This window comes from Notothenia rossii (genome assembly GCF_949606895.1).
Source record: "Notothenia rossii genome assembly, chromosome: 6".
Classification (NCBI taxonomy): Eukaryota; Metazoa; Chordata; class Actinopteri; order Perciformes; family Nototheniidae; genus Notothenia; species Notothenia rossii.
Window position 1 is genome coordinate 74,282,419 of NC_136909.1, and position 25,703 is coordinate 74,308,121.

The window sequence follows — 25,703 nt, forward strand, 5'->3', positions numbered from 1 at the left end:
TTAAAAAACTCAAATCACAGCCCATTCATTTCGCCTTTCTTTCATGTTGTGCAAAGAAAAAGCAAGCATGCATCACCAGGAAGATTTTTTTTAAATGTTGAAGTTAAAAGCATTAATCTGGTGCACTTTGAGACTGTAAGCAGATTTTTTTCTTTATGGATATTTTACAAATCACTCCCCTTTTAAACTGTATTCTTGTTTATTAATAACAACTTGTTTTTACTGTCATATTAGTATTGTATACCTGTTTACTTTATTCTCTTATTTTTCTATAATTATAATGATCATATAAAGATGTGCCTTTACCTCACTGGTTGGAGAAAAAGCTTCTTATATTCGTTAGCATAGCTAGCTAACCAGATGCTAATAACAACAAAGTTATTGACTGTATGGTCAGTATGACAGATGAACAGATCGCCACTGGGCTTACAATTAAAGACACAGCCACGCAAAAACTGCGGCATGTGTACGGCTCCTTATTGGTACTGCAATTTTTGGAAGTGCCGAAGCGACGTTCTGGTGCTCTCCGTTAGAACTACACTCCTGTCAGACGAGACATATACCACGTAATGACACGTTAGGCTCGTGTTGTGTTCAAGGACCCTGAACTTGGCCAGGAAAAACAAGCTTGTTTAATTATTTTGCGGTCTAGATTTCTTGAATTTTTTTCTTTTTTGCGTGTGTTTATAAATTACCTCGAGGGCCGTACCAAATGGTCTCGCAGGCCGTATACGGCCCGGAGGCCGGAGGTTCCCCACCCCTGCTTTAGATGAAAATAAGGAGCCACTCGCCACGCCCCTCTGAGAGATATTTGGTTACAAAGAACACAATGGTGCTCTAGGAGGAGATTCAGGTGATAAGGTGGGGGGTGGGTGTTAGCTTGGTTGGTGATTGGCTAATGGTTACACAAGCCGAAAAAAAACATTATGACATCATAAAGTGGGCAAAATCGGATCAGCTCATTTTCGGACAGGTTTTTATAGAAATGGATCAGGACAAAAAGAGAGCAAATCTTTTTTCCTGAAACTTTCAGAATCTCTTAACGCAGAGGGGACACATGTTTGTGTATAAAAGTGGATTTTGAATAATAGGTGACCTTTAAGTCATGCCTAGATTTTTACTCCAGTATTAGTCTTAAGATTGAATGCTCAATCTTCTTAAAAGAGATACTCTGAGATTGATACATAAACCTGAAGATTGACATGTGTTCATACATACACTCTTTGATTGTGTGTTTTACAGCAGAAAGCCCATATGAATGTGTCACCTGAACAACAGTGTTTTTGACTAAACTCAAAAAGTTACATCTGGGTATTCTTACCACTGACAAATCCATTGGAGCGGCTCTGATTCCTGTTGAGAGCGTTCTGCACTCCACTCGGCGGGTGGAAGGGCTTGGCTGAGCCGGCCTGCTGCGTGTACATGGAGTAAATGGAGCTGGCCGCTAAAGTCTGAGGCTTGGAGGAGGGCAGCTCCGGGGTGAAGGGCCGCACGGTGGCTGCAGGTGGAGCGTCCTGCTTGGAGGGGAGGGGGAGTGTCTGGCTCTGTGAGGATGGGAGAGGGCTGCGGCCTTGGGGGGGCTGGGGCTGCTGGCTGTGGGGCTTGGCTTTGGGGAAGGTTCCTGTGTTGAGGCCTGGTTTCCCATAGGGAACGACACCAGGGCCTTTTGGTTTGGTGGGAACAGGAGGAGGCACCTTGACTGGACCTTTGGGGGCCGACTGTGGACATGAGAGGACAGAGAGAGAATTAGATGCATGGATTTACCGGTAACTGCTAAACAAGTATTTTCTTGGATCTTTACTTAGTATTTAAGGAGTTTGTTTTCATTCATTCTCACCTTTGCGTCCCTGACCAGGTCATCACTGCTCTGGTTTTTGCGGAGGGAGGTGGCGGGAACGTCCATTGACTCAAACATGGAGAGTGGACGCACCTTCTTGTCCCTCCTCGTTTCAGTCTCATCTATTCACACACAACATATAGAGGCAGTAATCAGTTTCCCTGCATGTTAAGAGCAAGCGTGATTCTATAGAAAGGCAGAACAAAAGCCCCTTTCAAAGCTTTTGTTCTGCCTTCATTACTGTTTTCACAGTTCCAGGAAAGATTACAGTGCACAGGAGTTGTATGTGTGTGTGGTGTTTGCACGCGTGTATTGCTCTAACCTTGTTCTGTGTTGGAGTGGGAGGTCATTCGGGGCAATGTTGAAGATGAACCATGACCGTTGGTGTTGGATTCTGGACCTGAAGAGCCCCAGTCTGCCAGCTTGGATGGCTGAAGGCCTGTGGGACCAGCAGGAGAGGAGGGAAAGAAAAAGGGACAGGCGGAGAATGTGTTATGTCATCACGTACCAAAAAGTACTATACTTTTTTTAATAAAGATAAGTGGTAACCTTCTGCAGTCATAATTGTTCCACAAAAGCACAAAGCTGCGTTGTATGCAGAGTCACACAGAGCAAACAGTCATGAAACAGTCATTTGAAAAAAGCACTATGCCTCCATCGTTACTCATCATTTGTTGTTTTGGTTGACTGACTAAGACTCAGCCAGTAGCCATGCATGTCCGCAGACATCAACAGTCAAATGAGCCACAAAAGCATGGAGCACTCGCAACTAGCAACATTAGCATCACATCAAAGACAGTCAATTCTTCATAATCATAATGATTATCCTTTGCAGTGCCCATAGTTTAGTGGTGTCGTAGAAAGACAACAAACACAAAACATATTTTGCCAACAAGATCAGATTTGGATGGTCAGGACACACACAGCTTGTCAGTTCAACTGAAGGTTATGCATTTGTTTCCGACTGACCCATTTAGAGGGGTGGAAAATAACTGAGGAGAACAAACAAAAACACGCTTCAACAAACAGCGGCAAAACAAGCAGAAAGGACTAGGTAATAATGTAGCTAGCCAATTATGGGAATACATCTCAGCTTTTTCAGTAGGAATCTCCCCTTTCAAAATAAACAGAACCACACAAAGCCGTGGAGAGAAATACACGCGCCACACACACAAACACGAGTGTGTACCTTTTCTCTTAGCCCGCAGCTCTTTCAGAGGCTTAAGCAAGAACATGGCTTCTGAGGAAGATGCATTCGAAGGAAAAGAAAAACAAAAGTAGCCTTAGAGCTCCAGATCTCCCTTTGCTCGAGTCATGCTGTTGGCACAGCCCAGTTAGGGGCCCCCCTGAGGGGCCAAGCAGAGATCAGAACAACCCCCAGGAGCCGGCCTGAAACTATGCACAACGTCCCTGCTAGAAGAACCGGGAATGGGTTTATACCAAAAGCAGATTCCTCTGCCTCCCCGCCCATCCCTCTCTCTCCTCTTTTCATACTGCAAATCAACTCAGCATGCAGAAATAATTGCGTGCAACATCATGACAGACTGGAGGAAAAACTGAGACTTTCACTTCCTGTATGTGGAATTGCTTTAAATAGGAAAACATGGGCTGATAAAGATTTGCAAGACTGAATGAGGAAAGAGGTTGTCCCTGGTGCTGTTGTTTTGTAATGACTAATTTCTGGGTATGATCATTCATTTTTAATAACATAAAGCTGGCCCACTATCCACTGGGGGATTAGTTCAGGGCTAAGAGATCGAGTCTAGAGACAGAGCCTCTGAGAATTAATTACTGAGAAAGAACAAAGAACATTTCTAAATGGGAAATGTTGCTCTGGTCTCTCATTGCTTTGGTCAGACTTCATTCCACTCCATCACACCGCACACATGCTACTGCAGTCTGTGAAAAGAGAGTGCAGCAGCTTAGTCTGTACTGGCTCTAAAAGTTGACTTTAAAAAAGGATAAAAGCAGAAGAGACACACATGGTGGCAATAGGAACAATGGTTCAATAACTGGCTCACTCACTGCAAAGCATATCACAAGTTCTTCAGAAAATGTAAAAAAGGATAAAGAGTTCAAAGTTCAGGCTCAGCAAAACTCGGTCACAACACACCATCCAGGAGGTAACTAGCTACCTTCTGAGCTCAGATCGACATCGCAACCAGCAGGTGTCCCAGAATCCACTGCTTCTACTGAAAGCAGGACGGTGTTGTCACATTTCAGTAAAACAGTTAGTGGGAGTACAATCACAAAGGAACGCCTCGAATAGTAGTTGAAAACACTTTTTGGGATCCTAACCGTTCTTTGATCTGAAAATGTAAGCTTTTATTTGACAAGTGAGCTGTTGCAGAACTCAGCAATTGCCTTAATTATCTGAATACATTTTTACTATTGATGGCCCGCCCCCGAGTCTGGATTCGATCCATGTTACAGAAATGAAAAGGAATGGTTTTAGAAGTAAAAGGCTGCAGAGGCTGTGTGGTCTCCGGCTGCTCACCTGGGCCGGCCTTGCTCTGCGGGTCGTGGGCAGGGAGGGTTGCCGTGCCGTCTGGGTAGGCTGGTTTTACGAGCAGCTCGTGCCTCACTGGGCCGCGGGGCATGGTGGACGACTGGATGTACGGGCCGACCGCCGCCACACGAGACGGACCTGACTGCTGTCCGGCTGGGCCATCTGTGGGCACCTGTGCAGAGAAGAGGTGGGAGAGAAGAGAGTCTGTTAGAGAAGCAAAGGTCTGAAGGAATGTTTCAAATGTGTGTGTTACGTGTGCAGGAGAGAGAGTACGGCATTGTATTTGTGCCTCAGTCCTGAGCTAGTAATGGAAGTTTAGGAGAACTGGAAGATACATTTTGCAGGCATATTTCACTATAGACAATCTACTCAAGAAAAGGACATTTAATTGTATCAAACTGTTATGCTCCAAAAGGAATTTCCATGTTTGCTATTAACTCAATTAACGTGCAATAGTTTCCTGTGCTCTGAATTTCCCATTGCTCACTCAGGAATGAGGTACACAAATATTGCCATAAGAGAGAAACACTATTCAGACACATAAACGTGGATGACAAAAATAGTAACCACAACTTACGAATGTATAAAACATTGTTGACATTGAGATGAGTATCACAGAAATCATGCTAAAATGTTATATTTTTAATACATTTCCACATTTGGCCACTAATCAAAAACACTACAAGTCCATATAAGCCCTCTTAGGCTCTAATGGTTAATAAGTTAGAAAAAAACGGCGTTGTATAATAATGGATACAAATGCTAAGAAAACTGTGGCCTAAAGGTGGTGCTAGACCGGGGCCAAGTTGTTCATCAAATAGGTTTTTTTTCTGGCTAGTATTCAAGGGTTCAAAGATTTGTAAGGCAGTCATAATGTTTCCAACCCGTAGCTGATGCTAGAAGAACTAGCATTAGAGTAAGACACTTGTGAGAGTTTATGAAGGTGTGTATATAAGTGGAAAATGAGACCTTCTTATAACGCTGATGATGGCCATGGTTTCATGCTTCAAGAAAACACATGCATTACAGTGGCTGATTTATAAAAGATTTAGCTTACACAGATTTATCAAATGTTGAAACCCATGATTTCAGTCCTACAAGTTGCAATGGAGCATTGTGTAGTGATTTGAAAGCAGCTTGGATTATTGTGGGATCTCCATCTTGGACAGGTGATATCAAATATACAGCACAACCTTTTTTGAAATCCTGTAGATTAATTCCAGGCTTGAATCAGAGAACGCTTAAGTTTGTCATGAATACCACATCTTGTAAAATTAATGAAATGCACTTGTGATTTCCAAACCAAAACAAACAGACTCCAAATGTCCCTTCAGACTCGTTAAAGTACTTGAACCGTGTTTTTAAAAACAGCTCATCCCCTGGACAAAAAAGATATCCTCCTGAACTCATGATGACAAGCTGTCCCTTTGGAAACAAGATGATCAGAAAGAAAAAAGGGACACATACTTTAGGATCAGCTTCAATGCTAGTTGAGTTACCTGAAGATGAGTGTCTTTTGAAGCCCTCTCTTTACCAGGGTAGCCATTCTTGAAAAAACAAAAGCACAAACATAAAACAGCAGTTCAAAATACCAAAGTATCCCTTTCTTCAATCTGAGATTAGCCTTTTGTTAGTTCCCTGTACTACGCATCATAATACGCTGTCTCTCGGCTGGCAGCTCTCAGGCTACCTCTCTTCAGTCAGAATGGTTAAACGGGGTTTTTGGGTGATGTCAGACAGACTCTTGCTGTTCGGTTGGAGGAGAGAGGCAGCTTGGATGGAGGGTCTTTGTGTCAGTGTGAAAAAGGCCCACTCATTATGATTCCAGGCAGGGTGTGGGTAAATCACCTCCTCACTGGGTCCTTTCAAGCCTTCATCTCTAACACACACTCACACGCAGGCATGCACACACAAACACACACGCACACATATTGCTCTATTCTGTTCCTACTTTATTCGATTTGTAAAGGGAAGATTAAAAGACAAGTTAAGCTTCCCTAAAGTCGGATAAGGTGGCACGTTGTTACTTCATCTAGAAATCTTCCAGGCAGAGCTGCGGGAGGATATGTTACATTTACATTATAACATGTATTATTTATGTTCCAACTCATAGATCTTGTACACTGCATTAGTAAACATCGCATGCTGCAAACTCAAGAGGCAATGTTTTTGTACAGTATCTACAACACAGGGGAAATATCATTTCATAGGGGAGCTTTTTGATTTGCATTACAAAGTTAGGAATCAGCATAATATATTGCAATACGAAATTTGAGGTTAATTGGTTGAATGTTAATTTGGTTGAAAGACAGAAAGTTAATGGTGACGGCCAATGAAACACCTGCATATGGTCTGAGAGGAAGTGCACCTGATCAGTAGACATAAAGAAAGAAACAAAGTCAAATGACTTGTGTTTTTAAGCTGGTAAAAACATAAAATCATTCATCACTCGATCAGAATGATTATGTTTCGTTTTTGCCACCCTTCTGCTATCCCTTCACAAGCATTCAATCTCAGGCAGTGAACGTGTTAATATTCCTTCCCAAACAGTCTGTTGACTCTTCTTTACAGTCCCATGGCAACATGTGTTCAAAACAACTCCTGTAAAGGGGAGAGTGGAGCAGGGAGACACCAGGCAGCGAGCTCAGAGCAAACGCTTATAACGACAATAAGATCTAGTAAAGAGACTAGGTTGTTCAGCCTTTCTAGTATCTGTTACATTCAGTTTGTATTACGCAATATGTTTTGAAAAGCAAACGTTCTTGGTAAGAAGTTTGTTTGCCTTCAGTAAACTAATTATGCGTCTCTTCCTGTTTCTGTGTAGTCATAGAAGATAGCATCTCCCCTGACATTCCTGCCTTTCTGATGTGTCAGCATGCGCTTATTACTCCTCTCCTCTCTGCAGAAGTTGTTTCTGCCAAATGGAACTGAAAACAGCGGGAGTGTAAACTCAGATGCGACTCTAATCAAAATGATAATCAATCCACACCAGCTATCTCAGACAAAGAGATCAAAGAGTGGAAAAAGACGGATAGGAGTGATCTCCTTCGAGTGAGGGCATCACTAGGTTTTCCCACACAGAAGATTTTAAGTTAAGGAGCCTTACGTTGGAATGGGTGAGCTCTGAATGCCAGGGTATCTGAGGCTTCCGGAGGGAAAGAGACAAACAGCCTTTAACATGAGGCCACTAGGGGGAGCTCTGATCAACATCTTTTCCATAACTTATTTGCAATATTGTGGCTTGGGGAAATTGCAAGAAAAACACATTAACAAATGTCAACACCTTATCCAGAAAGACACATCAGGGGGTTCTGCATCGGGTCACATATTTGTATTTATGTTGTTGATGTGATACTTACAGGCAAGTTCTCTTTCTGCTGCAGCGCTGCCTTCTTCTTCCACAGCCGATCTCGGAGCTCAATGATGCGTTTGTCCATGGCAGCCACCTCCATGTTGCGCTTGTTCAGGCCGTCTCGCTGCTGCTGCAACTTGGAGTTCTGATCCTGGTTCAGCTTGTTCCTCAGCTGAAGAAGGACAACACATGGTGACAAAAGGAAGAGATGGTTCAATGTTTGTGCTCATTAAAATAAATACTGTGTTCGGAGCTACGTGTGATTTATGTCATTTAGTAACTGTTGTTTCTGCACACCTGTAGCTCCTTGTACAGACGGTCGAGTTCAGCCACAGAGCTCTGGTTGTCATTGAAGTTGTCCATTTTTCCATTTTTAAGCAACTCGAGCTGTAGGCTGAGATCCTCCACCTTGGTAGCAGCCATCACTAGTTCTCTCTGCTTCTGCTGAAACAGGTTGTTCATCTGGTCGATCTCCTCCACTGGAAAGGAAGTGGAATTGAGACCAGAGAATTCAGGGAAACGGAACACCATGAAATAATCTATTCAAATCAAATATTCCACGCTTCCTGTCATATAATATTCTGAGCAGGCATTTATTTATAAAATCCTTTAAGTTCCTGAGGAGCTTACCCAGTTTTCCATTGCTGAGGCGCTTCTGCTCCACCTGGCCCTTGAGGGCCCGGACCTTCTTGAGCCGAGTCTCCTGGTTCTCGATGTTCTCTCGAAGGCGCTGCAGCTTCTCCTGCTCAGACGCCTGCTGCTGCTGACGCTGCTCCTGCTGCTTTAAGTAGCGCAGCCGCTGCTCCTGAAGGAAGAGACAAGAGGAGAAAGGGAGAAACAGTCAGGAACAATATTTAACAGACACAACCCTGTTAACTATCATTAATGAGTAATCCATGGCTGAGTTTGGTTCCTCAACAGGTGCTGTCAAAATGTCCTCAGTCATTGAGGTACAGATGTTATGGACCACTAGTAAATTAGCTGTTGTAAGAATACACCTTCCTCTCTTACTGCTCCTGCAGGCTGTTAGGAATGCATTTTATATCAACATGCCAGGCTAAGTAGAGTGCAACAGTAATGAGTCTCAAAACACTGGAATTAGTTAGCATTTAACACTTCCGTTTTTTTTTTTTTTAAAGTGTGTTTGATTAGATGCATGAAATACAGTAAGTTCTGTGTCTAACAGAAGCAGAACATATTTTACATTTAGTTTTAAGACATAAAATACTTCATAAAGAACCCCACTAGTGAATGTCCAAAGCTTCTGTGTCTAACAAAAGGGCAATTGCTAAAAACAGTAGTCTGGCTTTAGCTTCGAGGTGGTGATAAGCACCAAGCGAGCAATATGCAGTGAGTTTATAGCCTTACTTTAGCAAGTCACTTGAGATCAAAAATCATGAAGTGGTGTTAATATGTGGAAATGATCCTGCTGATACAAATGTGTTGAGTAAAATAAAAAGTTTGGTTTAGCACAGATCTTATTTTCTGCAATATTCCAAAATCCAGAGGCAAGATCCCATTAGTTTTTGTCAAGTGAAAATAGCTACAAGAGCCGAGAAATCTATATGTAAAGTGAAACCGAGTTAAATCTTCAGTCATAAACAACGAAACGGTGTGCTATGCACCTGACCCTCAAACCGGTTCTAAGATGAACAGAACACTGTCTCTACCTGGAACTATACCAGGTGACGTGTGCTGATTGTAATGTTTGTTTGCCGGATTGTGCAAGTGTTCATGACTGCTTGAAGCAGCATTCCTTGGCTTCCTATATCACCCTCAGGCAACAGTTGCTTCGATCAGAATGCTACAGACTGGTTTCAGCCTGCGGGCCATATTAAAGCATATTCATTTTTTTTTTTTTAAACAAGATAGATCAATATGTCTAGATAAGCAAGGAAACATGTTCACAGAATGTTTTAATATATCACGAGGCGTGTGGCGCAGTGGATAGAGCCTTGGTGTTGGGATCAGGGGGTCACAGGTTCAAACCCCACTGCAGTCAGCATGTCGTTGTGTCCCTGGCCAAAATGGCTCCTGTGGGGATTGTCCACAGTATTGAGTATGTAAGTTGATTTGGATAAAAGCATCTAACAAGTAACATGTAATCTAAACACGTCTCTTTCGGTCATATCAATCCCCTGTTGTCACCAAAAACAACACTCCTAAGAAAGAAAGCGAGATATTTAAAAACCACAAGTCTTGCATTGTGAGAATCCCAGGCAGGCTGCAGTCTCAGGCTTCTCAAATGATAAACACTACACCTGCAGCCATACACAACTCATCATACCCGTCTATCACAACCATCATGTGTGTTCTTATCTAAGCGTCTTCATTTCCACGAGTGCACTCCACTTATTTTAGCACCTTTGTATTATGTTCCATCTCTCCACTTTGTCTCAATAACTTCCTCTTTCATCTTGCTGTATTATTCTGTCTCCCTTGCTTTTACTTTCATCTCCACCACTTGAACCTCTTGTCCCCAGTATTCACCCATCTCTCTTCCATCTCCCCTTTCATCTTGCACTTCATCTCTATTCACCTTGGAAGCAAGGAGCTGTTGTTGAGAATCTATTTGTTGCTGTTGCCTGGAAGCCATCTCTTGTAGCTCCGATAGTGTCATGTCCATCCGCGGTGTCACCACCTGGGAAGGGTATACATAAAAGGGATACAAGAGAACGCATTAAAAAGGGATTTGAAGATTTGCAGTACAACATTTATTTTTCAAGTGACATCTTCAACTTGATTATTCAAGAAACAGTCCTTGTTTTGATGCACTGATTAATGTTTCATTTGCATTTATACACTTCAGGGTGGTTTGAAGTGAATTAATGATAACCCCTCAGCAAATCATCAAGCTGGTTTGTTGTTCAGTTTAAAAAGGAACAATAAATCAGGTCATAGAATGTTTTTGAAATAATAAAGTCTCTGAACCGTGTGACAAGAATAAAGAAAATATATGGAAACATCTTATTCGTAGTGTATGAACATTTCTTGCAAAACAAATGCATGATCCAAGGAATATATGACTATAATTCTGTATCTATATGTTCAATGAGATGCATTAAAACATGTGTTTGAATGATTTACAGTTATGCTTTTTTCTTGAATAAGAAACTATTTGTTAATTGTAAGCATGCTGTTAAATGCATTTTAACTTCTCTTAAAAAAAGACATATTCAAACTCACCCCGTTCTCCATGCGTCTGTCTGGGGGGGCCTTCACTCCATTCCTCTTCTGCTCTGAGCCTCTTGAGCTGCCTGAGAAACCAACAGGATGGAACATTTCCTCAGACATCAAAATCTACTGTGGATCGTCATCTAAGTCCAAACCATGAAACGGAAAACTAAGAAAAGGAATGGCCTTTGCAGACAACGGTGAGAACGACTGGAGCTTTCTTTGGCCGTTCACTGTACGACTTTCTCTGGACTCGCTGCAGAAGAGTGTGGATCAGTAGACGGCTCGGCACAACAGAATAAATGATCTAAGCTGTCCTGGGAAACAACTGGGATCAGAGCTCTTTGTGACTTGCAGTAATCTCAGGATTTAGCGTAATACATAACCGCCTGGCACTGGGTTCCACAATTGTGTGTATACTTGCTTATCTGTGTACATATATGCGCTAATATCTAAACATGCTACTGGTATTTAACAGCTCAGAGTGGTGGGGGTCAGACAATCCAGATGTCATTACCAAAGCCCTTTAGCTTGCATAATGGTCTTAGATGACCCCATGTTATGACCCCATGTTAAATACTGGTTGCTGTATTGTAAATATAACACCATGGTAAGGCTCCATAAGCAAGATTGAGTATTGAATTACTTCGCTAGCTCAATTCAGCAGAGAATAATTGTTGTTGTCTGACCTGGTGAGAGCCTGCCCCGAATCAGGAAGTGTTAACATTTAACTCCCTACTGCTATACCTTAATGAATAATATCAGCACCACAGAAACAGGACCCCAAAATGCACCAGTCCTTAATAAAAAAAAGTCTTAACAGAAAAAGGTAATGCAGAAGTTGGTTGCAAATAGTGAGCAGAGCTAAGCTAACAGTGTGGGAAAACAAGAGCGGACTGAGATAACAGGAAGGGAAAACAGCCATCTAATCCCTGGGCCAGACTCAAGCTGTGAGGGGTAAAAGGACTTAGTTACGCAACTGGGGGCTGAAAGGATAGTGCACGACCAAAATACTAGCGTTTTCCCTGTTCCTAAGAAAACTGTAAAGTAACAGGCTTATGACGGTGTAGCTTGGAAACCCCGGCCCCTTGTTCAATGATTTGAGGCCTGCTAATATAAAACCCTCTGTAGGTTTATTCTCAGCCACAAAAAGGCTGTTTAGGTAACTTCCTTTCATTGACCTTTAACACCAGAGTTGGTGTGTGTACGTTTAGAGGCTACAGGCATCTCTGGAGTTTACTACGTTGGTGTCAAATGTATTTTTCTCTGGGGATTGCCCTCTTCCCAACCATGACTCCTGTGTGAGAGGACTGAGAAAGCCTTGCTCCTGCTTCATTATCTCTTGTATTTGTGGTGGGGGTAGACACTTACCAGATTCCCTGCTAGGGGCTCGATTGTGACGCAGAAAGAAGCGCACCTCTGCCCTGTGTTGTCCCCAACGTTGGAGCACATCCAGCATCCTCTCTCCGTCACCTACAGCTCGCTCTGCAGACGGAATACATAATTACTTCAGCAATCGCGTCAGCCAGAAAAAGTCCCGCCTACAAAATCAATATTGAAACATTTTCATTATGTTTGATTTGGCATGGTTGAAAACATGTGACAATAGTGAGGTAGGTGCACGTCACACGTCTGCTTTGAATAATCTCGCTCAAGCACTTTAGCTCAACGCAGCTGGGCTACACTGACACTTTGTTTAATTTCACCAGCACCTTCTGCATCTAGTTGATCTTTCTGAGTAATGACCTTGGGGGAAAACAACTGTGATGTGTGGTCAATTATTCTGGCTGGTACTGAGCCAAAGAGCTCATCGTCCATTCCTCAGACATCTCCTTCAACCTGCTTAAGACCATTTCATTACACAAATGGACTGACACATTACAGTCAAGTAGAGGTCAATGATCCATTGTGATGGCGTGCCTGCAAAACAAATCAGCGATGATTGTAATGTTTAGGTCATTTAAAGCTTTACAGCTAAATTCATCCAAATGTCACTGCTGTGTTTTCAAGGAGAGCCATGGCTGCAAAATGTGACAATCTCTTCAGACTACTTGGAAGTACTCAAACGCAATGATTGGTACTTTATTCACTCTTATGGCAGCATCACCATGGTAACAGCAACGAAGCCTGGCTCCTTGAGTTTTGATTCTGAATACCTCCTGACTCTCACAGATGGGGGGGGGGGAAAAGGGGGAAGAAAAAAAACTTCACCCCCCCTCCTCCCACCTGATGAGGGAGATGTCTGGATGCTTGTGTTTGTTACGGGGATTATGGGCTCTGCTTCATTTGCATTGCAGACCCAAAAGAGATAAAACCCTTTAACAAGAAATCAGCAAGCAGTTGACCACAAAGCTAATCTCCATATATGGTCTACTTCAGAAAAGCAATTTCCCTCTCATTAAATGGAAGAGGACAAACCAGTGTCTGCCCACATCCATATTCCTCAGCCTGTTACTGAACATCTCCTGTTGTTCATGGTGTGTAGACGGATCAGGATAACAGTGAACTGGCACTCACCAGATCCACGCCACATCTCAGCGAGGTGGCAGTCGGCCTCCCCCGGCTCCTTGCACAACTCCACCACGTCCCGGCACAGTGTCTCCGGGGTAACGGGCACCTCAGTAAAATGCTGGTCATTGTTACTGAGGTATACTGTCAGGAACATCTGGGGACAGAGAGAGAGGCCTTAGATAGAGCTAAATAACAATAAGAAGTGTGTATCTGATCATACTATCACTTTTCAGACAGGGAATGAGTAACATTGCAGTCTTTATCCATCTGTTCAATTGTAGCACTTTGTCATTCATGCCTCGTGATTTTCCAGTTTATTCTTTGAACTGCTTTATATAAAATGTTATTGAAGAGGGAATTCTGCTGCCTCTTTTAGAATATTTCACAGTGCACAAGCATTACATGGCAAGACATCAAGCTGGGACACTCATTTCATTTCTCTAAGCTCACATGCTGTATGTAAAGAGTTCAACTGGCTATTCATACAGTTGGCAGGAGTATATGGGAGAAGAATAGAGACTGTGGGCCAGATTTTTTATTGATTGAGATAACAGTCATCTGCGTCAACAAAGAAATCACAGGCCAGCTCCCAGAATTCCATTTCCCCCCAACGCCATCTAACTGCTAACTAGTGCTGTCACCACTGTGAGAGATCCCTCACTCTCAACACACACGCATATACACACACATATACACAGTACACACTTAAATACCCCTGCCAAGCACTCTCATACTCTCATCTCAGACAGCCCACTGAGGACTCTGGCAACGCTGGATGTGTATGTTCGTGTTAGGCTGACAGATAGTAGAGAATGGTCAAGGGATGACTCAATGAAGATGTCATTGAAGCGGAAAGTGAAAGCCTTAAACTACTGCAGGAAAAAACACTTTGACACTGAGCAGAAAATAGAGCCATCATAGAGTAAGCATCCCAAAGGTGGAATTCATGTCACAACACATTCTGTATTAAAACACATTTTAAAGGATTCTCAAATCAATACTCATACAGGGTACCTTCATAGTTATAATAATAGGTGTTGGGATTCAAGTTTAATAAAAGAAAGAAGGCCTTTGTCAAACTAAAGGCTTGACAGTCAATTTTAAAATGGGCATCTGGGAGTCAAGTAATATTCTGCCTGTGTGACACCCTACAAATACACAAACACTCACAGTAAACAGGAAGTGGAGAACCGTGACTGTAATAATATACAGATGTATGCTTAAGAGGCTTTTAGGGCAAACTGGAATATACTCCCATCTGTAATCTGATCACACGAAAGGAGAGTGAGGGCTGTAATAAAACTAATATTGTGACATAACATAGGTGCCCTGGGGCATGTCACCCAAACGTATTAAACTTTGGTATTTAGCTTTAGGTTTTGACACAACAATATGTCTACAGTGACTCCAACAGAAAAATAGCAGCTAGAAAACTAGAATGACCTGGAAAGTGTCTCATTGTTAGAATTGTATTGTGAGCTTCCTGAACATCCAGGTTGGACTGACAGGTTTTTTCTAAGCATGCTGCCGTGAACGGCTGTGCCTAAGGGGCCATGGCGGGAAAATCAGGTCAGCAGGGTCACGAGTACAAAGAGGCTTGAGGGGGCGAGCATGCAGAGCAGCTGCAGCCAAAGAGCAGAAACAAAAGTATTTGAGTAGCTTTTGAACTGACGGTTGCACTGAGCAAAAGCCAAGCAGCCTTAAGATAAGTGGCTTTATCCCCCCTTTCTTCTTCAAATGAAGCTTGCTGAGTGAGTGGGCAGGGGACACCTTTCCTTAGCAACATCATTGTATTGTATCACAACCGGAAAAGGTTTTCTTTCCCTGTGATGAGGCAAAGGTCCAAACAACGGTCAGCGCTCTGACTCAGAGGAGCTGAGTCAACTGGTTTGTTCCTAGGGATGCAAATTGAAGATCCCCATCAATAGAGCGAATCAGCAGTGAGTCATCCTCGTCAGTAATCTACAGTACAGAACAGACAGCTGTAAATAGACATTGCCCCTCTGTGTTCCTCACAGGCCATACAGGACCTAACAGCTCTGTGGCGAAAGACCACCCAGGAGAATAAAGCCAAAACATTTCCTTTCCTGTCTCCTTATCAGAACCGTTTTACTGTTTGTGGAAGCTGAGAACTAAAGGGGAATCAGTAAACATAATAAATTGCACTGTCAGGGTCAGTAATTAAAATAAAACCTCAACTGGCATCAATCTCATGAAGCCTGCTTTTAGCAAAAAAAAGCCTTCAAGGGATGAGCGCAGAGCCGCTGACATCATCACAACTTCCCAGCAACGTAGGACATTCAAATGACCCTGTTCATATTTGGAGAGTGGACGAGAGACAACAAAGTGAGGGGGGGGGGGGGAGCGGGGGAGAACGGGGCTGATAGAGAGTGAGAGATTGGAGGGGTGTGGAGTCTTGGGGGTGGCCATACCTACACTGAAAGCCAATTCTCTTCAGCACTAAAGTTAATGATCCAGGTCCACCACTACCCAGGCCCAGCCTCCATCTGGATGAGTTAGCACTTTGCTGCTGACCTTCATCCAGCCAATGCGTGCGGTCGCTGCTTAAAGGCTAGGACACGCACACATGTGCAACATATTCATAATTAATTAAACCAATCAGGAACATTTGCATTCATCTTGCATATTCTTATTACTTAGTTAATGAATTCATATTTCATTATTATCAGCAGAACATCCACTTTGGCTTTCCATTGTTAGCAGACTAATTATACAACTTAAAAACAGGTTTATTACGATATATCAAAAGTCTCCATAATGCCCTGTCCTACTGCAGGTGAATTTCCTCAAATGACCACCCTAGAGAGACAGGTAAGAAGAGTGCACTGACCACCCGTTTTGCCTGAGCCAAACAACTTGAGAGTTCATTAAATATTCATTGATACAACAGCGGTTAAAATTAAACATATCAATGACAACTTGATAGTACAAAACAGCGGCACAACATCTCACCAGAAATCCCCGTCTCAGGTAACCTTACACTAACAGGGCGCTGAAGTGTACCAATGTCTGACATCATTGTGCTTCACTTGTCTTCTGTCTATCAGAGAGGGTGACAGAAGCTGCTGAATTGCACTTCCTGCCTACCTGAGACAGGGCGAAGAGAGCGCCTTGGGGAAGGAGAGGGGCACGAGCTGCTGCAGTTCGCTGTTATAAAAATATATTTCTAATTCGATCACAGCCTCAGCTAAGTCAAAGCTGTCTCTCAGACTTTGGCACTGGGACAGCTGAGAATTGCAAACTAACAATTGTATGTATTGCAAAGAGATGTGTCTGTTAACACTGCAGCCTGCACTGTAGATACTTTCAAAGCAGAGAAGCTATAAGGCTAGGTCATTGGGACTATATCTCAGGGATTAAGTTAATCCGCTATATCAAAATATAGCTTTTCACCAGACCACTGGCTCAGTATAACTATAGTAAGCTTAAATTCAATAGCCTGCAGGAAATACGCTACATCTTAAGTTTAAAAGAGAATATTCTTCTGGGTAACCAACGCCCAAGAGCAGGCAGGTGTTTATATTCATTACTCACATTTAAGTGCCTGGTTTGTGCATTTAAATCCATCAAATTGGGTTCTGTTGAGTTATTGATAGAACACAAAAATACAGTCTCGAGGGTTATTTGGCACATGCTTAAGAACATATTTTCTGGACACAGAACAGGAGTGTGTGTGAGATGAAAGGCAATGACATCAAACCGTCAGACCAAAGACATTGTAATAAGAACACATCTTTGAGAGAGTGACTGCAGCTGGCAGCACATACTTGACCTGCCCTGCTGAAAAAAGCAGAGAGCTTGAGAATAAGAGATGGGAAAAGACAAAGATATCCTTTAACAGTTGTTCTGAGAAACACAAGGAAACAGGGTCCTTTGTTAATAATTCTCTCCTGTATGAAATTAAACAAGGAGGAGTCCCTGTGGGGAGGTTCAGGACTATAATGCGGAACACTGTACACTGAAGATATCAGCTACAAAGCCTACAGCCTCTTAGTTGCTGATTGGGCTCTTTACTGTGTAATTTGGATCTCATTGCTATGAAGCAGATGCCACATATTGCACGCCTAAAAGGGAACAGGCTTTTCGAGCCTCTTTAGTTGTGTAGACAGAGGACTCTGAGATGAGACTTGAGTTTAAAGATCAACACTGTAACCGTAGCCAATTACAGGGAGGAATGCTCTACTGGTGTGGGAGAGCGGCACTCCCACTGATCGCCCAGATAACATGTGCAGCAGTGGAAAGAAGTCTTGATAGAAGGGAAACAATTAGAATGATCTTTTGGTGACGTTGCTTCTAACAGCCTATAGGAGTACGTGAACCTCAGTGTCCCACCTTGAAAGTCCTCGCTCTCCTTGTGAGGGTCATTTCTGCGGCATGAGGCTGTCAAGATCATCGTCTAAATGCAATTGGTCCCATATTGAGTTAAGACTGATCCAAAGTGTCTGCCACTGCAGTTTCCCATTTCCAGGAATAGACAAACAACAACGGATTGTACTGTAATGGAATTACTCTGCCATGTCAGGATGACAGGCAAATTAAAGAGCATCCTGTTACTGAGAATTCACATCAATACAACTACAAACACCCACAGCAATGTTGGACATACATTCATTATCTTAGCTTGCTGTTTAAATTAAATCTGATAACATACTCTTAGTGATGTTGGCTGTAACATCAGCAAGGGATTTCTTATTCTCAAATCAATCCTTACTATAATAGCTAAGTCATGTTTGTTCATAATGTTTATCTTGTTCAACATGGACATTTACGAAATTCTTCCTAAACACTGATTGTAACAAAAAAAAGCTAAGAGATTAATTGCATTACAGATGAGTCAACAAATTATTTATGTAATTTATTTATTTATTGTTCAGAATATACTGTATAGATATAAAAGAAACTAATTCACAACTCAAATAAAAGCCCAACATGTATATGTATGAAGTTTAATACTGTACATACAATTAAATACTTATAACAAACAACCAAAGCAAACAGAAAAAAAAATGATTGTGGTGCAGATGGGACGACTAAGGCTTCTTTTTCTCTGCAAGTAGCATTACATGTATTTTTCGGCTTGTCAAAGTGTTGCATAGTCGGTTTAATCTCAAACAAAGAACCTGTAAATCCATGCGTCGCGCGTAATCAGGTTGACCTGATTGAAAACCTCCTGCTGATAAAAGACTAATAAATATGTATAAGTTATGTTAATTTCTCAGGCTGTAAAACTTTGCTTTTAAGTGAAGGCAAAGGTAGTATAATACAAGAAAGCTAAATAGTTTCAGTGTTTGTTGGAACAACTTCACATTGACACCAACTTTGGAAAAGCTGCATTATGCTCAATAAAAGAGCCCAATATTCGAGTGTGTTGATGAATATCTATGAATTTACTATATACATGTACCCTTTCTAAACATTCCAGATGTATCCCTGCCTTGAAAGAGCCTGGACGTAGTCAGATCCAATGAGGCAGAGTGTCAGACAGGCTTGATATGATACAGTGGGATTGACTGCCATATACAACACATCTACTAGGAGACTGGTTAGTGTGAGGCAGGGTGACAGCAGATAAGATAACAGGGACTATATATTTGACCATGCCTGAGGGGTCTCACCTTAGGGGCCTTCTGTCCACACACACTTTCAATTACACATTTTGCTGTGGTAAGCAAATGACGCCACTAGGTCTTGTTGAGGGAGTCACCTCTGAAACGGATTACAGCGGGTTTGTAAGACACTGCAGCATCATCTTCTCTCTGCCAAAAGTTGACACTGTTCCAGCATAGCAGTCTTTCAAAAAGGCGAGGCAGCAGAAAACTCCCTAATGTGCATTATGCATTATTCCTCTTCATCTCTCTCTCACTTGCTTTATGCTGCATTAGGAGGGATGACGGGGTGAGGGAGAAAAGGTCAGGGGTAACAAACATGAGGACGCGGGTGTTATCCGAATGCACAGTAGCTGCAGAAAAATACAAGCAGCTTTTACAACGCACTGAAGCTGCAGAGAGCTGTGACTCTTGGATCAGGACAATCTCTTCTCTCCGTCTGCACTGCAGTACTTACTACTTAGCCTATCACTTTACGATCTGCACAATAGCTTTCCATTCCAGGCCTATACGAGACCGCTTCAACTCGCGCTTATCTGACAGATAAGGGAAATGGCAGTCAAAATGAACCAGAAGGGAGTGGATGTATCCTTCTTCCAAGCCTTCTACAGTTGGATGAGATCATTCAGAGTAAAAACAAGGCCGCAGCAAAGTTGAGGCTAATTCAGATAACACACACACACACACACACACACTTTGCTATTTAAATTGTTTCTCGGCTTGTCCGTGGTATACGAGTTTACAGTATGCAAAACTGATCTTTCTAACACTTATCTCATAAAGTAAAACTAAAAGCCAGCCATTGAGAATGTGACAGGCACACTAATTGGCATCCTTGAAAAACGCCCACTTTGTTGGTTGTGTTGTATCTGTCATGTGCTAAAGAGTCTTTGTTGAAGCAGGAGAGCGGGTGATTGGAGGAGGCAGACTACAAAAAGGTCTTTTCCAATGAAGGAACATTTCCAGGAACTGTCTTTTTGTCCACTTGTTGACCAAAGGAACTAGAGTCTATATTTAGTTCCTGGACAAATTGTTCTAGTGTGAACAAAAGTCCATGGAAGAGCAGCAAGTACTGGTTTCCAGTAGTATCAATATTAGGACTACATAGACTGGAATATCAATACATGTCTGACATTCAAACAAACCAAAGTGAAATGTATTCAAACATCAGGGTTGCACAGCAGTAAATTATAAAGAATAATGCAACAACTGCGATGTTATCTTGTTAAATGAGAAAATGCACTGCTTACTGCTCTCATTATAATATACCATATCCCATTGGCTCTTCAGATTTGGCAGGAGGGGAAACAAGGTGTTATTGATGTGCTTCTGCCGTGGGAAATACAATGTTCTGCACTACGAGATACAATAAGCGCATCTACTGTAGTATCTATCTCATACTTTGTTTGTTTCTGTGAACAGCCGAATGTTGTGTCGACAAGGAATTGGATAGCTGGTTTCCTTTTTTTAAAGGATGGACCAATGTATCCTAAACTAAAGGAAATTAAATAGGAAGCATTGAAGCTCCTTTCCTATCATCTAGAATAGGGGTGCCCAATACGTCGATCGCGATTGACCGGTCGATCGCAAAAGGTAGTGTGGGTCGATGGCATGGCATTGAAAAAAGCTAGCCGTTATCATCAATCCTTACGGCCCCTACACACGGCGGCGTGCGTTGAAGCTTCAACGCTTCTGCCCATTCACTTTGAATGGGTGACGTCACACTTCGCCAAACTGCATTGTGGGAGCAAAGTGTAGCTTTTGCTCGCTTCAAAAGTAGAGCAATGTTCTACTTTTGAAGCTTTGACGGAAGCGTCAGCCAATCGAATCATATGAAAGTACAAGCTCTAGCCAATCAAACCGCTGCTTGTGTGTCCGTGGCGGGAGATTCATGTGATTTGTTGTTGGTCGAGCGTCAGACATGCCCCCCGGCAAGCTTCAACGCACACCGCCGTGTGTAGGGCCGTTAATATGGCATTTGCCACTTGATTGACGCCAGTCTGAGATCTTCTAACATGCAGTTCACCATGCATAGGCTGCAAATCACCGACGAGCTGATTAACTAGTTAGCAATTTATACAATTCTACTAAAGAAAGGGTATAAAATGTATTGTGGCATACGGGTTCATGCAGTTATGAGGAGGCCTCACCTCCTCATCTGAAGCGCAAATGCGCGCCACAGTTTATCCGCCGTTTAGTCCACTAGAACCCCCTCCCCGCTCGCGACACAGTTTAGGCAGATCATTTGGGCTTGGTCATTTTAAAAGTAGCTCCCAAGCTGAAAAAGTGTGGGCAGAGTATCCTAACTGCTCTTATCACCACTTAAGTACTTCCGGATCATTTTACTCAGTAAGAACCTGTCTAAGCTAAAATTGACAACTCGACCACAACCTCCAAGTCCAAGCTTTAAGAAGAAGAAGAAGAAGATGGACCTTTATTTTTATCTTAGTTCCTGGGAATATGTAATGATAAAGGGTCACAAGCTGATTCCCTGATCACCCTGGCTTCACTTCTGAACCATAGCCGCAGTGTTCCTAATAGTTAGACCGTTTCAAATGCTGTCGCTGCTTGAAAAAGTGTCTTTCTGGAGTGTAGTTCGGCTTTTCACCTTGATTCCCCCGGATCAGTCACTCAATACTCTATGGTAGGTAAGTCAATACCTGCTCAGGTGACTCATGTGTGCTTCCTTTCAGAAACCGAGCTAATGTGAGGCTGGTATTGTAGCATTAGTGTGCTGCAGTCTAACGGGGTGCATCATAGAAATCTTGTAAAATAGCATCATCATCAAATCTTTGTTCTGCCTTGTGATGAAATCCTGCTTGTTTACATTATGGTATATTGTTGTAAGCTATCTTAAGAAAAAACAAACTATATAAAATTAATAGCTTGTTAAGTTGGGAGAGAAGTGTATTTTGACACTACTCTTTTGGGCCTATACAGTAAAATCTAAATATATTCGTATTAAAATAAAAGTCAAAACATTGCCCTTGTGAGTCCTTGGCTATCACCAATGAGGCTGCTTATGTAACCACATTGTACTCTCCCACACACAAAGCCTATGGTGCCACAGAGAAAGTTTTCTCATGTTTCTGTTGACATATACAGCAAAATCAGGCTTCCCAGAGCATCATTTCATTTTTCCCACCACAAAGTCTAACAACAGAGAGATTTGTTGTGGTATAATTGAGACATGCGTGTGGTCAAAGAAGGCAAAACTCAATAATGCAGGATGGGAACAACATTGTTTATCTGCTTGGAAATCTACACAGCAAGCAACTTATGTCATGGGAAAGGAATGAGGAAGTCATTTATGCCTGCAACATTTTACATCCAAAATAAAGCAGGAACTTGCATGTTAACAGGTTTGGGTTTCTGTCACTGTATGTTGCCATTGCATTGAATATAATCAATATTAACAAAAAGGACAACATTATATAGCTTAAAAACCAGCAGAGAGTCCAAGACTAAATGTGTCATTAGTAACTGTCGACAGTCAAAGCCTAGATTGAGAAAACCTGATAGTAAATAAGGGGTATACAAGTTACATCTTCTGTGGTTCAACAGAGGGTGAGCATCTCTTATCAGGGTGCTGCCACAACACTCGGAGGTCAGGCGCACACACAATGTGCTCTCCACAACAAGCTGTAAAAGAGTCCCTGCAGCTCATTGTGTTCAGAAAACAGTGACCCCTTATTTACCATCCAAGCAGTAATTACGACACTGCATTCTCACTACCCCCGAGCCCCTGGCATGTACCAGCGGGGTCATGGGCTATGGGTGTCATTTCTAAGACAATACCTCACATCAGACGTTGATATATAGAGGCCATTTTGTGTTTATCAGGCCAACACCAGAAGCTGTATCCCATTCAAACACAACAAAACACACAGATATTTTCAGGAGTCAGACATGGAATAAAGGGGGTGGTTAACAAGGTCTCATGTTGAATATAAAGAAACAAATCCTGTTTGAAATCAGTTAAGAGTGACATGAATTTTAGTTTCGACAAGATGGGAGCTTGGTGATACCAAATAACAATGTGCCAGGAGCAGACTGAGGTCATGCACCAGACAGATAGGACTCTGTCTCCACAGCTAAGATGATTAATTCAATGATCAAGCTGTTTTACTGGAAGCACAGGTCGAGGCACAGACGGGTATCATTAGTAGAACCTGAGACATACTACCACACAGGATTACACTGGATTTGTCATTAGTTGTTTACATCTTTGTAAATCAAGTGTACAGTCTGTGCATCGTACAGCATGTGACTTAACATATTTGTTCATAACAAAAAGATCTAGAAATGACCAGAGAAGCTGAGGCAAAAACACAAAACACTGCAGTGTTAACATTCAGACAATGGCTGTTCTTTCCTCTTCAAACTAAAAAGCCTGCAACTAATGCTAAACCGGCTTTGGTTTTTGAAAGATTAGTTTATTAAACTATTAGCCGATAAAAAGAAATTAACCAGCAAATATTTCGACAACAGATGCATTTAAGTCGTTTACCAAGACGAAATGCCGAGCATATGGTTCCAGCATCTAAAAAGGTTGCTGCTTGTCTTTAGATCATATATATACATACATACATACATACATACATACATATATATATATTAATATACTTTGTTGGTACAATTAAAAGGATGAAAACAAATAGCAATAACACATGTCCTTGATGTCTAGAAAGTTGTGAAGGGAATTTTAATTTATACGATTTAAAAATAAATACGATTATTTTGCTGGGTTGAACGCTTACTAGTTACAAATTCAGCCACCACTTCTTTGAACTTTGCACCCTTGCTTGCATTCCTGCATTATTAAAATAAAAAAACATGTCTCAAATTCTATTTGTTGGGAAGGCTATTTCTCTACTGTGAGCACATACAGACTGTCCGCTGCTCTCTCTCTACATACATCAAAGAAGTGCTGAGAGAAAGAGGCTTTGACTGCAGCAAGAGAAATGAACCTCTGATGATGGTGATGATGGTGATGACATGGCAGGAGTCCAGGGCTGAGGTTAGCTTAGTGCCATCCAGACTTGGCAGGTGCCCCTGCTTGCTGTGTGTACTGAGCAGGATCATGGATGTGTATAAAACTAACAGAGCGTATAATAAATGCCTTAACGGAGTTACGTTAATGACTATGTTGTCAGGTTAATGTAAACTGTCCCGAGACAGGTTATAAAAGGTAGTTTGACGCAGGGGACTATGGCTGGTTTACGTGAAGGTAGCTTACAGTAAGAGACCGTATGCATGGAAAGCAAATATATGACATAACCTCATACGCAGATCACACACTTCTGTCACACATGGTGAACTTCACAGCAGAAACCTGTGCTGTCAAATTATTAACACAAAAGTCGCAGCCGCATCATCTTGCAGCGTCCATTTAAATGTCCAGGTAATTCACAATGCAGGGTAAGTGCAGTGATATCATGTCGAAAACAGAAATACAATGCGAAATGACAACGTTGAAACTTGTAGCCAAGAAATAAAACATGAACTTACCGGCATCATTTAGCTTCGTACCGCATTTAGCTAACCAACACAGCATGAATCCCCAACTCGCAGTTTCGACGAAAGCTGTGGGACTGGCGATCACTTTAATCCCAGAGCCTAAAGCCGCGATGGGCAAGGCTACTTTCTCTCACTTGGGGGTCCCGTCCTGCATTCAAAACACAGCACTTTGTTATTTCATAAGTCCAACCAAAATGCACACAATATAAAATACATGAATACTATCCCGTGTCGAGGACCTGTTGCAACAAATAACACAAGGCCTTCCGACAAAAGTTTCCCTTGCAGTTGTGTGAGCATCGAACTTTAAAACTGCTCGTTGCGAGAGAGAGGCAAAGCTAAAAACCCTCACCTTTTGTAACAAACTAAAGGTCAAATTAATCATAAATCTATTCAGCGATTCTTTGATTGTTGTATTGTTTTTACTTACCCAAAAACGGCAAGGTAATCAGCCCGAAACTCCGTTGACAGACAGTGTTGCTCGGCAGCTCACAGCCTATCCCAGAGTGACGTATCGGAGGAAACCATAGGAGGAAACTCATTCCAGTTTGGAATTCAAGCTCCGCCCCCTTTTGGAACAGAAAACACCCCCAACGGCTAGATCGGTACGGTACACACTGTAGCATTTACACTCGCATGAAATAAAAGTTAATATCTAGGCTACTTCATTTGTAACAAATCATTCAGTTGGAAAGAAATATGTTTTAGATGCAAATTAAACTTACATGAAAAGTGAAGATCAACCTGAGTTGAAAAGGCAAGAGGTCTCACTCTGCTCGTATTTTACAAGATGAAAAAAAAGTGACAAAATGTTTGCTTTCCTAGTTCTTTTAGCGTTAGGTAAGAACGATTTTGACTGATTCAAACTTGATGGATAAATAACTCAACACAAACAATTGTCAAAACACAAACCTCGTCTGTTAAACAACAATAGTAAGGTACACAAGGAGTTTCAACCTAATTTCTATCAAAACATGCCGATAAGCTCCGTCCTCCCATAGACTGTAAGGGTCCTCCGAGATGGAACACATCCTATCTGCAGAGGGCACAGGGATCGTCTACAAAGTAAAACGCCGAAAAATGATAAAAATCAAATATTACATAACTTCCATGTCATAAAGTAAAATGTTACTAAAATCATCATCATAAATAAGTCACTGGATTAAGATGAAC

At 42.0% G+C, this 25,703-nt stretch overlaps 1 protein-coding gene across 4 annotated transcripts in view; it reads right to left on the reverse strand.

Annotated features, from left to right (window-relative positions):
* tp53bp2a (tumor protein p53 binding protein, 2a) overlaps positions 1-25,382 on the reverse strand; it is a 31,054-nt gene extending 5,672 nt beyond the window's left edge. Inside the window, exons 1-16 of one of the 4 annotated variants that reach the window (XM_079689014.1) lie at positions 25,256-25,382; positions 24,961-25,099; positions 24,522-24,678; positions 13,390-13,537; positions 12,244-12,357; positions 10,885-10,955; positions 10,238-10,339; positions 8,329-8,503; positions 7,996-8,177; positions 7,706-7,870; positions 7,453-7,491; positions 5,846-5,893; positions 4,335-4,518; positions 2,160-2,276; positions 1,838-1,959; positions 1,322-1,718 (exon numbers count right to left, since the gene is read on the reverse strand). In XM_079689014.1, the coding sequence (XP_079545140.1) occupies positions 1,322-1,718; positions 1,838-1,959; positions 2,160-2,276; positions 4,335-4,518; positions 5,846-5,893; positions 7,453-7,491; positions 7,706-7,870; positions 7,996-8,177; positions 8,329-8,503; positions 10,238-10,339; positions 10,885-10,955; positions 12,244-12,357; positions 13,390-13,537; positions 24,522-24,530 (1,873 nt within the window). In that variant the 5' untranslated portion in view covers positions 24,531-24,678; positions 24,961-25,099; positions 25,256-25,382. Of the gene's footprint in view, positions 1-1,321; positions 1,719-1,837; positions 1,960-2,159; positions 2,277-4,334; positions 4,519-5,845; positions 5,894-7,452; positions 7,492-7,705; positions 7,871-7,995; positions 8,178-8,328; positions 8,504-10,237; positions 10,340-10,884; positions 10,956-12,239; positions 12,358-13,389; positions 13,538-24,521; positions 24,679-24,960; positions 25,100-25,255 lie in introns of those variants that run through there. The other 3 variants (XM_079689015.1, XM_079689016.1, XM_079689017.1) reach the window with 3 other exon arrangements.
* Positions 25,383-25,703: the final 321 nt, after the last annotated feature.